Genomic DNA, 12935 nt, shown 5'->3' with positions numbered 1-12935 from the left:
CCCCAGGGCTGCAGCAGGGTGAAGAGGGGACCCAAACAGCTGCCACACCCCAGTGCCCAGCACCCTGCACCCTGTGTGTCCCCCAGGCTGTGCCAGGGTGACAAGGCAGGGCTGGCTGCCAGCTGCAGGTGAATTCCCACAGCTCAGCCCTTGGGCAGGGGCCAGCGCTGCTGCCTGGCTCTGCTTTTAGGGATGCAGAGAGAAGGTGTTTGCTCCCTCAGCTCCAGCAATTCCCACCCAGCTCCTTTCCACACTGATCTCCCAGTGACAGGCTGAGGGGAGCAGCTCCTCACTCACAAAAAGCAGGATGCAAGCAGCAAAGCAAAGGACAAGATCACCCCTGACCTTGGGGTGGCTCAGATTTTACCCCATCTTCACACCAAATTTGATTTATACTGGTCTGGCAAACAGGATTCCTGGAGTTAAGTGTCCATAAGGATCTGGAAGCTGCTGGAGAGGAGCACCCAGAGCCCCCCCATAACCAGTCTGGGCTCCTCAGGTCTGGTTTTGGGACAAGTTTTGGCAGTGGCACAAACCCAAAGCCTTTTATCCCTGATTTTATTCACTCCAGGGGACTCAAATCCACAGCTCCACACAAACCAGAGCACTGCTGCTCTCCTGAGCCTCTCAGGCCCCCAGGTCAGGCACATGGCAGAGCTCAGCCACCCCATTTTTCCCACTGCCATGCCAGCACCTCCCAAATTCAGCTACCTTGGGAAAATAAGAGGCTCCTAAACCCAAAATACAACAACAAATACATCACTGGGCTTCCCACCGAGGTGGCTTCTGCCAGGGGGGTCCTGGGAATGACTCCAATGCCAAATGAGCCACTGCTGGTGCTGCTCATTTCCTCTTATGGAGAGTGCAGGAAAACTCATTTCTTCTGCTACTTTCACCATACTGTTTTAGGATAATTCCTCCATCCTTGAAGGCTGAGATGCTGCTGACCAGAGACTTTCACCAGGGAATGGTTTGGGTGGGAAGGGAGTCACTTTCAGTTCCACCAGCACAGAGCCACTGCCAGGGCTGGGATGCAGCCTTTAATCTGCGCCCAGACATCCCAAATCCCTGCTTATCCCAGCCCACCACAGCTCCCAGGTCTTTCCAGGGGAATGGGAAGGGGAAGAGAAAAGGAAGGGAAGGTTCATCCCTGCACACACATTCCTGCTGCTCACAGGGGACAAGCTGGCACCTAAAGGCAGGGAGAGCAGAAATGAGCAGGAACTCCAAGGACAAGCTCCTAGGAAAGGGCTCCCCTGGAAAACAGGGGGAGCTGGAGGTTAGTGGGGAAAGGCAACTCCTCAGTTGGCAATGAAGGGTCAGGGTGGCATAATTAGGGAAATTAAGGAAGACTAAAAAATTAATGGGTAACTGGAGCCGTGGGGAATCACATAACTGTTCCCTGCTGGTGTGAGGCAGCTCCAGGGCACTGCAGAGGCCAGGCAGGGGTGAGGTGGTGATGGCTCCCTGTGGGAATTAGAGAAGGTAAGAAGGCTTCCAGAAAGCTGTTAAAAACAGGCCTCAGAAACAGAAAGAACAAAAAACCTGGAGCTAAGTCGCAGTTAGAAAGTCCGAAAGTGGAAAAGTTATAATAGTACAGCAAAGCAAGGCCATGAAACAATAGCTTAAGTCTTAAGCTTGGCTAAGATAGACCTTAAGACTACATGAAAATATGCTTAGCAAGATAGTAGAAGGTTTAAACTTAATAATAATGTACTGTGTATTATCAATAGAAAGAAGAAAAGCAAATATTGTGTGAAACTAGTACACATGTACTTCTAATAATTAGCTAGAACGATTATCTTTAAACTTTAGCAATATGCTATTAGCTAAAAGTTTTTAAAATTCGGTAACAAAGAAACCTTTAGCTGCTGCTAGCTGTACATAGCTTTACCATCTTCCTATCGTCTCAGCCATGGAATAAAGGTAATACTACAAATAAAACTCAAGAAATGCACTCCAACAGTCCCATCCCATTCATGAATAAAAGAGAAAAAATAACATAACCACACCAGCACAGCTCTGAGCACATCCCTGCTCCATGGACAAACCCCAGGAGCTGCCACAAACACCAGCCAAGGGGGAGAAACACCCCAGGGTGCAAGAAGAGAACCAGAGGCTGAGGATACCCAACCCAACAGCTCCAGAGCCTCATGCTGATCCCAGGTCCTTCCCTCCTTACTCACAGCAGTGTCTCCCACCCTACACCCACAGCTCCCATCCCTGGGCTCATCTCACATCCCACAGCTCCCATCCCAGTGCTCATCCCACCTCTGCCACACCACCACAAACCCTCCAGCAGCCCCACTCACCTTCCCAGTAGGATATTTTTCCCCTGTCTGGCCTAACTGGAGCCAGTTTTTGCTCCAGCTCGGCCCTGCAGCAGCTCAGGGCTGTGATTCTGCTGCATCCCACCCAGGACCATCCCATCCTCTCACCAATCTGTTTCTGACCAACCCATGGGCATTCCAAAAGGCTCCAGCTCCATCAAACAAGGGATAACTTGGATAACTCAGGGGTAGGAGTCAAACTCATTAAGCCATCAGCAAGGTGCCCAAAGCAAATCCAAAAAATCATTGGCAGATCCAAAGCAATGGCAGCAGCAAATGAGCTGCAAGCAATACATCCCATCAACCAATAAGTGGGGAATAAACTCAAGGAAAAAGCAAAAAGGACAATGCTGAGGTGTCCCCTGCAGCACACACTGCCAGGATCCCACTGCCACAGAGCCCAGAGCGCCGTGCTCTGAGAGCTGGGGGACTGTTCATCACCTTCAACCGGGAGGCACCCCCAAACTCCGGCTGAGTGAGCGCAGGGACACCAAAGACCTTGTCCTGGCCACAGTATCAAGTTCCCGTGGCAGAGGGGATGTTCTCCTCCTGGCAGAGCTAGGTTCTGCAGGGTGGACACCTCCTGCCTCGGAATTCCCAGCCTGGCTTGATCCAAGCAAGGCCCAACACCTCTGGAAAGCCCCTTGGGGTGCCACAGCCTGTTCAGCCTGGCAGTCTGACGCCCCAAAAGGGTGTGGGAGCCACAAACCACATCAGTCCCACTGCTCATCCCAGGCTTATCCCATTTTCTGTCACCCCTGGAGAAAGCAGACACAAAACCCCACCTGAGCCCCCATTGCTGCTGGGGATGGGTCCCCTGACAGGTGTCAGAACTCCACACAAAACACTACCTGCAACAACAGCAACACCTCCAGCACGGCTCCCTCAGACTGGAGCTGTCTCACAGCTCCTTTTTATCCACTCTGGAGCTTTTCCCCCCAAAATCTCCCTGGAGGAGGCAGTGAGCACAGGATATCAGCCTCCCTGTCTGCTCCATGCCCAGTTCCCATCTTATTCCATGCAGAGCCAAGACCTTTCCCTGTGGATGTGCCATGCCCTGAGGGGGGTGAAGGGCTCACCCCGTGTCCCCCAGCCCTTCCAGGGGTCCTGCCCCCAGCGCGGTGCCCGTCGGGGCCCTGCCTGCGGCCCGGACACGGTGCCGGGGCTGCCGGGGAGGGGAGCAGATCCCGGGGCCATCCCTGCGGGACGGAGCCGGGAGGGCAGCGCTGGGACACGGAGCTGCCGGGACAGGAGGGACACGGGACACGGCCCGGGAAGGCTGCGGGGTGGGGGACCCCCGTGTGCCCCAGCCGGGGGGGAGGGGGACACAGCCCGGACTGAGGAGCCGAGGATGGGGACACAGCCCGGACTGAGGAGGGGACACAGCCCGGGACACGGGGTCAGAACAGGGACACGGCCCGGGGACACGGCCCGGGGCGAGGCGGGGGCCGGGCCAGGGGTCACAGCGGGGACACCGCCGGTCCCAGAGCGGCACAGAGTGGCCCAGCTCAGGTCGGAAGCCGGGAGGGACCCGGGGCCAGAAGGACGCGGCGCGGCCCGAGCCCCGGCGGGGGGCCCGTCCCGGGTGCGCACGGGCGGAGCTCGGGGGAGGCGCCCGGGCCAGGAGCGGCTGCGGGGCCCGGCTCTGCCCCGGCCCGGCCCGTATTTGCTCTGCCCTGCTCTGCCCTACCCTGCCCGGCCCGGTCCGTATTTGCTCAGCCCGGCCCGGCCCGGTCCGTACCTGCTGCCGCCGCCGCCGCCACCGGAACTGAGGAGCTGGGAGCGCTTCCGGGGCGGGGCGGGGCCTCCGCGGCTGGGCGGGGCCAAGGGCGGGGCCACGGCGGGAGGGGCGGGGCTGGGAGCGGGAACGGGAGAGGGAATGGGGGAACCGGGATGGGGGAGAGGGAAAGGGGAGAGGGTAATGGGGGAACCAGGATGGGGATGGGGGAGAGGGAATGGGGGAATCGGGATAGGGATAGGGGAGAGGGAATGGGGAGAGGGTAACGGGGAACCGGGATGGGGATGGGATAGGGGAGAAGGAATGGGGGATTCGGGATGGGGCAGGGATAGGGACATGGAATGGGGACAGGGCATGGGGACAGGAGACAGGGACATGGGATGGGGATGGGAATAGGGATTGGAGATGGGGACATGGGATGGGAACAGGGGATAGGGGTAAGGTATGGGAACAAGGGATAGGGTTTGGGGATAGGGACAGGGATAGGGAAAGAGATGGGGACAGGAGGTAGGGGCATGGGATGGGGATGGGGATGGGGATAGAGGACCCCGATTGAGATGAGGACATGGATGGGCACAAGGATAGTGACAGGGGATGGAGACATGGGATGGGAATATGGGATGGAGCAGAGAAATATGGGGACAGGGGACCCATTATGGGGACAGGGGACATCCCATGGGTCGGAATGGAAACAGGGAAAAGGGGCTGGAGACAGGGCTTGGGAACGGGGTCACACAGGGTGTGGGGACAGGGTCACCCCCTGCACAGGCCGTGTCCCCTTGCTCAGCCGGGCGTCCCCAGGGTGGGACGGACCCTCCGGGGCACCGCCTGTCCCCGCCCGTGGGTCCCCCATGGCCCGGGCAGTCACCGGCGGTGCCAGCGGCAGCAGGGCGGGCACACAGCTGCTCAGGGGTGGCCAGTGCCTGCTGTCCCCGTGGGATGTGTCACCAGCGGCCTGGCCGAGGCTGGGGGTGCCCAGCCTCCCTCTCCTCCTGGCGCATCCTGGCTGCTCCCGGCCCTGCTTCCATGGCTTCTGTGGGATAAGGGACGGGGTGGGACCCTGCTCCCACAGGGGACAGCTGGGGGGACAGCAGGGACACCAGGGCTGCTCCTGGGACCCACGGAGCTGCCTGATCTGTGGACCTGAGTGCTGATTGGCTGGGATCAGAGTTCCTGCCTGCTGATTGGCTGGGGGATGTTTATGCACTTGCCTGCTGATTGGCTGGGATCTGTACTTCTGTCTGCTGATTGGCTGGGGCAATGTATAAGGACCTGGTTGCTGATTGGCTGAGATCTAGGAACCTGTGTGTTGATTGGCTGGGAATATCCAGGCCTGGCTGCTGATTGGCTGAACTGTCAGTTCCTGCCCACATCTTGAGCCCTGTGTGTGATGATTGGCTGGGAAGCAGCTGTGCTGATTGGCTGGGTGTTCTGTGACAGCTGATTGGCCACTCGTCCATATGGGATGACTGGCCGGGCTGTCTGTGAGTGCTGATTGGCTGGATGGTACCCGAGTGCTGATTGGCTGGGTGGTCCGTGCACGCCCCGGTCCCAAGGGCAGGTTTGGGGGGTCACATCCCCCCACCCCATCCCTGTCTCCATCCCCTTCCCCAGCCCCATCCCAGCCGGGATGGCAGACCTGGCCCTCCCATCCCTCCCTGCCTGGAGCTCCCCAGCATCCCGCAGGGCTGTCCCCTGTCCCCCCAGGGGACCCTCCCGGGGCCACCCCCCCAGCCAGCAGGAACCCCCCTACCCCAGCTCCAGGCAGTGCCTGGCCCCGGGGGACACCAAGTGAGGGCCCCACCCCAGGGCCGCTGCCCCACCCTTGGAGGGGGTGTCTGTGCCACCCGGGGGTCTCCCCTTTCTCCTTCACACTGGGGTGGGTTCCTGCTCTGTACTGGGTGGTCCCAGCTCCCTCCACAGAGTCCCACTCTCTATTCCTGGGGATCCCACTCCATTCCCAGGTGTTCCACTCTCTGCCCACGGTCACATCAGGAGCTCCCCACTCCCTTTCTGTGGGGTCCTCGCCCTGTCCTCCGGGGTTCCAACCTTTATTCCTCTTTTCCCCCTCTCTGCTCGGAGCATCCCTTCTCGCTTCAGGGCTCCACTTTCCGCGGGGTCTTCACTCTGTCCTGGGGTGTCCCTGCTCCTTTCCCGGGGCTCCCATTCTCTATTCCCAGTGGTCCTGCTCCCTGCTCGGGGGATGTGTTATCCCTCGAGGAGCTCCCTCCTCCCTTCCCGGGGGTCCCACTCTCTGTTCCCGGGGGTCCCGCTATCTGCCCGGGGGGCTCTCCACTCCCTTGCCGGTGATCCTGTTTGCTGATCCCGCTGTGCCCCGGGGTCCCCGTTCTCCTGCCGGGGGACAATCCGCTCCTTTCTGGTGTGGCTCCCGCTCCCCACCTGGGCGTGGCAGCGGGGTCCCCCCGCACCCGCGGGGCTGCGGCGGCGGCGCGGGGCGGTGCCGGTGCCCACCCCCGCTGCCGGTGGCGGGGCGGAGCGGCCGCCCCGAGCGCTATAAAGCGGGCGGCCGCGCCGGTGCCGCAGCGAGGGCGGGGGTCGCCATGAGCCTGATGCTGGAGACGCTGCTGGGCCCCCCGGGGGGGCTCCGCAAGGAGCCGGGCCGCGCTGCCCCGCGCTCCGCCGCCTCCAGCGGCTTCTACTCGTGGCCGGCCCCGGTGGTGGGACGGGCGCGGGGCGCGGGGGGCGGCGGCGGCAGCGCGGCCGCGTCCTCCACCGAGAGCCTGGACTCGCTGAACGGCGAACCGCGGGCGCGCAACGAGAAGGAGCTGCTGCAGGTGCTGAACGACCGCTTCGCCGGCTACATCGAGAGGGTGCGGGCGCTGGAGCAGCAGAACCGGGCTCTGGCGGCCGAGGCGGCGGCGCTGCGGCAGCAGCAGGCGGGGCGCTCGGCCATGGGCGAGCTGTACGCGCGGGAGCTGCGGGACATGCGGGGCACCGTGCTGCGCCTGGGCGCCGAGAAGGGCCAGCTGCGGCTGGAGCGGGCGCGCCTGGCCGAGGACGTGGCGGCGCTGCGGGGAAGGCTGGAGGACGAGGCCCGGCAGCGCTCGGAGCTGGAGGCGGCGGCCCGCGGGCTGGCGCAGCGCTCGGCGCAGGAGGAGCGGGCGCGGGCGCCGCTGGAGGAGCGAGCCCGGGCGCTGCGGGAGGAGGCGGAGCAGCTGCGGAGACAGCACCGAGCCGAGGTGGGAGCGCTGCTGCGCGGGGCGCGCCCCGAGCTGCCCGCGGAGCCGCCCGCCTCCCTGCGCCCCGGCGTCACCGCCGCGCTCCGCGACCTGCGCGCACAGCTGGAGGGCACGGCGGCCCGCAGCACCCTGCAGGCCGAGGAGTGGTTCCGCGGTGAGTGCGAGGGTGTGGCCGCCAAACGCGCCGGCAGCATCCCGGTACTTACCCCGGGACACCCTGGGCTGCCGCGCTCCGGGATGGGCTTGGAGCAAAGGGAGAGAGGGAAGCCCGAGGGATGCAGAGACCTTCACCCTCTGTATTGTGTTAGATGCATATCCACCCCCCCCCCCCCCCCCCCCCCCCCCCCGAGAGGTGCAGGGACCCCTCCAACCTCTACTGTGCTCCTGGAGGGTGTTGGAACACCGAGCTCCCCTATATTGTGCTCGGGGAGGGCGTTAGTGTCCCCCACCTTAGGAGTGTGCAGGGACCTCCCGTACATCCCGCACCCTAGGAAGGCTTCAGGGTGACCCCATCCCTGCCACCAGAGCTCCAGTGCCTGCGGGGGTGCTGCCCGACTCCCCTCTGCCCCACAGTGAGTTTTGAGGAGGGTTCCAGGATCACTGGCTCAGCACCCCGCAAGTTTTTGGGGTGCTGGATGCCCCTGACGCCGCAGGGTGTTGTGCTGGTCCCTCTGAGCCGGGGCGAGGCCAGCGGTGTTTGCAGTGCTTGGGGGGGGGGAGGGGGTACCGCATCCCTGACGCAGGAGGGGAGGACAGAGAGTGGCCTTTTTTTTTAGGGGGGGACACTACGGTGCGGGGTGGGGTGGGTACCCCAGGCTGAGCCCCGGGCGCGCGGGGCGGCTCCAGCACCGCGGACAGCAGCGGTTCAGCACCGCGGGCAGCGGCAGCGCCGAGCCGGGGCGCCCGCAAGATCGGTGCCTCCCATTCCCGTCCCCTCACTCTGTGCCCCACCTCGTCCCCTGGGGTGTCCGCAGAGCTCTGCGGCAAAGCCCCCCCGCCTAGGGCCAGGGTTGGCGTGTCTGGGATGCGGCGGGGGAGGGGGGGGCAGGGCTGTGGGGCAGGGGGCTGTGGCACAGCTGAAAGGGAGGCGGGGGCTGCAGCGAGGATCTGCACTGGCTGAAGTCCAGGATGGCGGAAACAGCCCCCGGCTCGTCTTGCCCGTCCTCCTTCACTTCCCGGCAGAGATGTAGTGGGGAAGGCAGAGCGCTCAGGGAGCCTGGGATGGCTCTGCAGAGGACAGGGACGCATGGCATGTACAAGTTTGAGTTTCCCCAAGGAGCGAGGCTGCAGCCTCCTTCCCTCCCGCCCTGCAGCTTCTCTTTTCCATCGCAGTGAGGCTGGACAAGCTCTCGGAGGTGGCCAAGGTGAACACGGACGCCATGCGCTTGGCCCAGGAGGAGATCTCCGAGTACCGCCGGCAGCTCCAGGCCAAGACCACCGAGCTGGAAGCCCTCAAAGGGACCCAGGAGTCGCTGGAGAGGCAGAGGCAGGACTCAGAGGAGCGCCACCATGCAGATGTCCTGTCCTACCAGGTGCCGTGGCGCAGTGGGCAGCAGCCTGGGCTGGGGAGGGACCATCCAGCTGCTGGGGAGGGGCAGCGCTGGGATTTTGGCTTCAGGGGTGGGAAGGAGCTGTGGCAAATGCTCTGGGCTGTGTCAGAACTGGCCTTCCCCAGCCCACAGGGATCAGGAACCCAGAGCCTGAGGTGGTGTCCAGGCTGTTGTGTCCCTCGGCACCCCTGGAGCTGCCCCATGGCTGTGCCTGGCACTGAGCTTCCTGTGAGGATGGTCACAAATGCCATGGAAGTGTGTCCAGGGTTTGGGCCACATCCTGTCCACCAGATCTGGGGAGTGAGGGCTGCCTTGGTGGCCTTGGAATGAAGTGCTGTCCCCAGGGTGGTGCCCATCAGCCTCCAGCTGGAGTTCAGTTGCCATTGGACTCACCCAAGTCCTAGAAGCATTCCCACTGCTTGTCCCTGCTGGAGGCAGTGCTGGGAGTGGGCCAGGGGCTCAGCTGGAGTGCAGCTCCTTGCTCAGGGCATGCAGGGCTCCTGCCAGGTTCCCCAAGGTGACTGGACACCCTGGGAGCACCCCTGGCTGTGTCCCCTTTCCTGTGTATCTGCAGGAGGAGGTGGCTGCAGACTCCTCCATGAGGACACCCCGGTGCTGGAGACCAGGGGACAGTTTAGGAGTGCCTTTGTGTCTCCCTGCTCCTGGGGACTGTGCCATATGCCCCCCACCCCTTATTGCTCTGTCTGCCCACAGGAAACCATCCAGCAGCTTGACAATGAGCTGAGGAACACCAAGTGGGAGATGGCAGCTCAGCTCCGTGAGTACCAGGATCTGCTCAACGTCAAAATGGCCCTGGACATCGAAATTGCTGCCTACAGGTACAGGGGGGACAGGAAAAGGTCTGGGGGGGGGGTCTCAGCCAGGTCTGCTCAAGGTCCCTTGTTAACACCTGGGCTCTTTCTAGTGAGCAAATCATCCATCCATGGTGGGCAATGTCCAATTGGGTGACCCAGTGGTGTGTAGAGGGAAGGGCAAGGAAACCTGCTCATCCCAGGCCACAGGAGCAGGAGGATCATCCAGGATGGGGCAGGGAGGGAGATGGAGAGATGGAGCTGCAGGACATTGCTGGCAGCTCCTGGGCACAGGATGAGAGGAGAAGCCATCACTGAGTGCCCTGCCCTGGTCTCTCCCTGACAGAAAGCTCCTGGAAGGGGAGGAGTATCGGCTCGAGACTGGCATTGGGATGCTCTCCTACCCCGAGGTGGTCCCCAAGCCTCCCAGCATCACCACCAGCATCAAGGTGAAGAGCGAGGAGAAGATCAAGGTGGTGGAAAAATCAGAGAAGGAGACAGTGATTGTGGAGGAGCAGACAGAGGAAATCCAGGTGACCGAGGAGGTCACAGAGGAGGAAGAGGCTGAGAAAGAGGCTGAAGAGGAAAAAGCGGAAGAGGGGGAGGAAGAGGGGGAGGAAGAAGAGGAGAAAGCAGAAGAAGAGGGTGAAGAAAAGGCCAAATCTCCTGCAAAGGAGGAGGTCAAGTCCCCAGAGAAACCTGAGTCCCCCGCAAAGGAGGAGGCCAAGAGCCCAGCAGTCAAGTCCCCTGAAAAACCTGCAACCCCCTCAAAGGAAGAGGCCAAGAGCCCAGCTGTGAAGTCCCCAGAGAAACCCCCGACCCCCTCAAAGGAGGAACCCAAGACTCCAGCTGTCAAATCCCCTGAAAAGCCACCAACACACTCTAAGGAGGAGACCAAGACCCCAGCTGTCAAATCCCCAGAGAAACCCACACCTCCCTCAAAGGAGGAGACCAAGACCCCAACAGTGAAATCCCCAGAGAAACCGACACCTCCCTCAAAAGAGGAGGCCAAGACCCCAGCTGTCAAGTCCCCAGAGAAACCCCCAGCCCCTTCTAAAGAGGAGGCCAAGCCCCCAGCTGTGAAATCCCCAGAGCCACCTGCAACTCCCTCGAAGGAGGAAGCCAAGCCCCCAGCTGTGAAGTCCCCAGAGAAGCCCCCAAGCCCCTCTAAGGAGGAGGCCAAGCCCCCAGCTGTGAAGCCCCCAGAGAAGCCCCCAAGCCCCTCTAAGGAGGAGGCCAAGCCCCCAGCTGTGAAGTCCCCAGAGAAAGCCAAATCTCCCGTGAAGGAGGAGGCCAAGTCTCCGCAGAAGGACGCAGCCCCAGCCAAGGAGCCAAGCCCTGCTCCGAAGGCGAGAAGCCCCCAAGCCCCTCTAAGGAGGAGGCCAAGCCCCCAGCTGTGAAGCCCCCAGAGAAGCCCCCAAGCCCCTCTAAGGAGGAGGCCAAGCCCCCAGCTGTGAAGTCCCCAGAGAAAGCCAAATCTCCCGTGAAGGAGGAGGCCAAGTCTCCGCAGAAGGACGCAGCCCCAGCCAAGGAGCCAAGCCCTGCTCCGAAGGCCCCGGCCAAGGAGGAGCAGCCCAAAGAGGTTAAGGCTCCCTCCAAGCCTGAGGAGGGTAAGAAGGAGGAAGCTCCCAAGAAGGACATCCCAGCCAAGGCAGAGGAGAAACCCAAGGAGAAGGTGGCTGCTGTGCCAGAGCCTCCAGCTCCACAGGCCAAAGAGACCAAGCCAAGCCCCAAACCTGCCGAAGAGGCTCCAGCAAAACCTCAGCAGGAGGTCAGCAAAGCAGCCACCAAGGAGGCTGAAAAGCCAAAGGCTGAGGAGCCCAAGAAGAAAGTAGAAGAACCCAAGAAGGAAAAGGCAGAGGAGCCCAAGAAGGCGGAGGAGCCCAAGAAAGAGAAGGCAGAGGAGCCCAAGAAGGCGGAGGAGCCCAAGAAAGAGAAGGCAGAGGAGCCCAAGAAGGCGGAGGAACCCAAGAAGGCAGAGGAACCCAAAAAAGTGGAGGAACCAAAGAAGGAGAAGGCAGAGGAACCCAAGAAAGTGGAGGAACCCAAAGCTAAAGCAAAACCCAAAGATGAGCCCAAAGCCAGTAAGGAACCCCCCAAAGGCGAGGCTCCCTCCAGCAAGGAGGGCACAGCCCCAGAGCCGGGGAAGAAGTGATGGAAGAGTCCCGGGAGCCAAAGGCACCTCCGGGCACGGGAGCTGCTCCGCTCCCTCCGATGGCTGGGCCCAGGGTGGGACCCCAGGGCCCCCCAGGCCAGGCTTTCCCTTAGCAATAGGCCCGTGAGAGCCCCGTGGGTGGGCGATTGCTTCCCTTGCAGAACGTGATATTCGCCGAGCGCCACATTTAAACACTTGAATTATAACCCAGGAGAAGAGGGGGGACCCCCGGGGAACCCCACCACCCTTCTCCTCTAAGTGCATTTATTTAATGTATGTGCAATGGATGGATGAGTGCAATGCAGAGCTGTAGCTGCTTGGGGGGGCTGGCAGGGTCCTGCCCTGCCCTGCCCTGGGGGGTGACAGTCCCTCTGGGCAGAGGTGGGAGAGGCTGGGAGCTGCTGGAATGCTCACAGACACACACGGTGCACCAGGAACCTCAGCCCACTGATCTTTGCTTTCTGTGCAATAACCAAATAAAAGTGCTTACAGAGATACCCTGGCTATGCTGGCTTGTCCTGGCGAGAAGACAGGGAAGGAAGGTGGGAATGTGGGGCTGGGATCTATCACCCAGGGCTGGGGTGGGTGACACGGTGCTTTCCAGAGGGGAAACACACCCCACAGCAGGCACAAGGACCCTGTGTCCTGAGGATGAAACAGGGCCAGCCCTGCCATGCTTTCCAAAGGATCTCAGTGTGTTTTTTCCCTTCCTTCTTTTTTTAAAGCATGGCTCCCAAGGGACTGGGAGAGCCTGGTTTAACCCAAGGGCTGCGGCACAGCCTGGCACTGCAGCACTGCACAGAGGGCAGGGGCTGGGGGGAGCAGGAGAGGGGCTCTCAGCCCTGCTGGGGGAGAAATCACTCCCAGGGGTGACACGGAGAGGCTGGGATGAAGGAGGGACAGTGACCTTGGGAGGGGGCATGGAGCCCCAGCTCTGCCAGTCTGGGACCCCCACACAGAGCGGTGCAGGGGAGGTGGCACATCCCAACTCCCTGATGCTAAGCAGGACAAGCCAGGATGTCCCACCAGCCCTTCTTCTGCCTGTCCCAGGACCCTGCTCTGCTCCCCTCCAAGCCCAGGGAGCAGAGAAGCCCCCCAGGATGCAGGGATTGTGCCGAGTGGGATGGCAGCCAGCCGGCAAGGACAGGCT

General features: G+C 61.8%; 1 protein-coding gene across 1 annotated transcript; it reads left to right on the top strand.

Annotated features, from left to right (window-relative positions):
- The first annotated feature begins 6629 nt into the window (after positions 1–6629).
- On the top strand, positions 6630–12280 carry NEFH (neurofilament heavy chain). Its single transcript, XM_041488948.1, is given in 6 exon segments — positions 6630–7422; positions 8601–8800; positions 9533–9657; positions 9977–10977; positions 10980–11461; positions 11606–12280. Coding segments are annotated over 6 exon segments (2781 nt in total). The 3' UTR covers positions 11786–12280.
- Positions 12281–12935: the final 655 nt, after the last annotated feature.

This window comes from Pyrgilauda ruficollis, unplaced genomic scaffold (assembly GCF_017590135.1).
Source record: "Pyrgilauda ruficollis isolate IOZ18807 unplaced genomic scaffold, ASM1759013v1 scaffold9, whole genome shotgun sequence".
NCBI lineage: Eukaryota > Metazoa > Chordata > Aves > Passeriformes > Passeridae > Pyrgilauda > Pyrgilauda ruficollis.
This window is presented reverse-complemented; position numbering and strand designations above follow the sequence as displayed.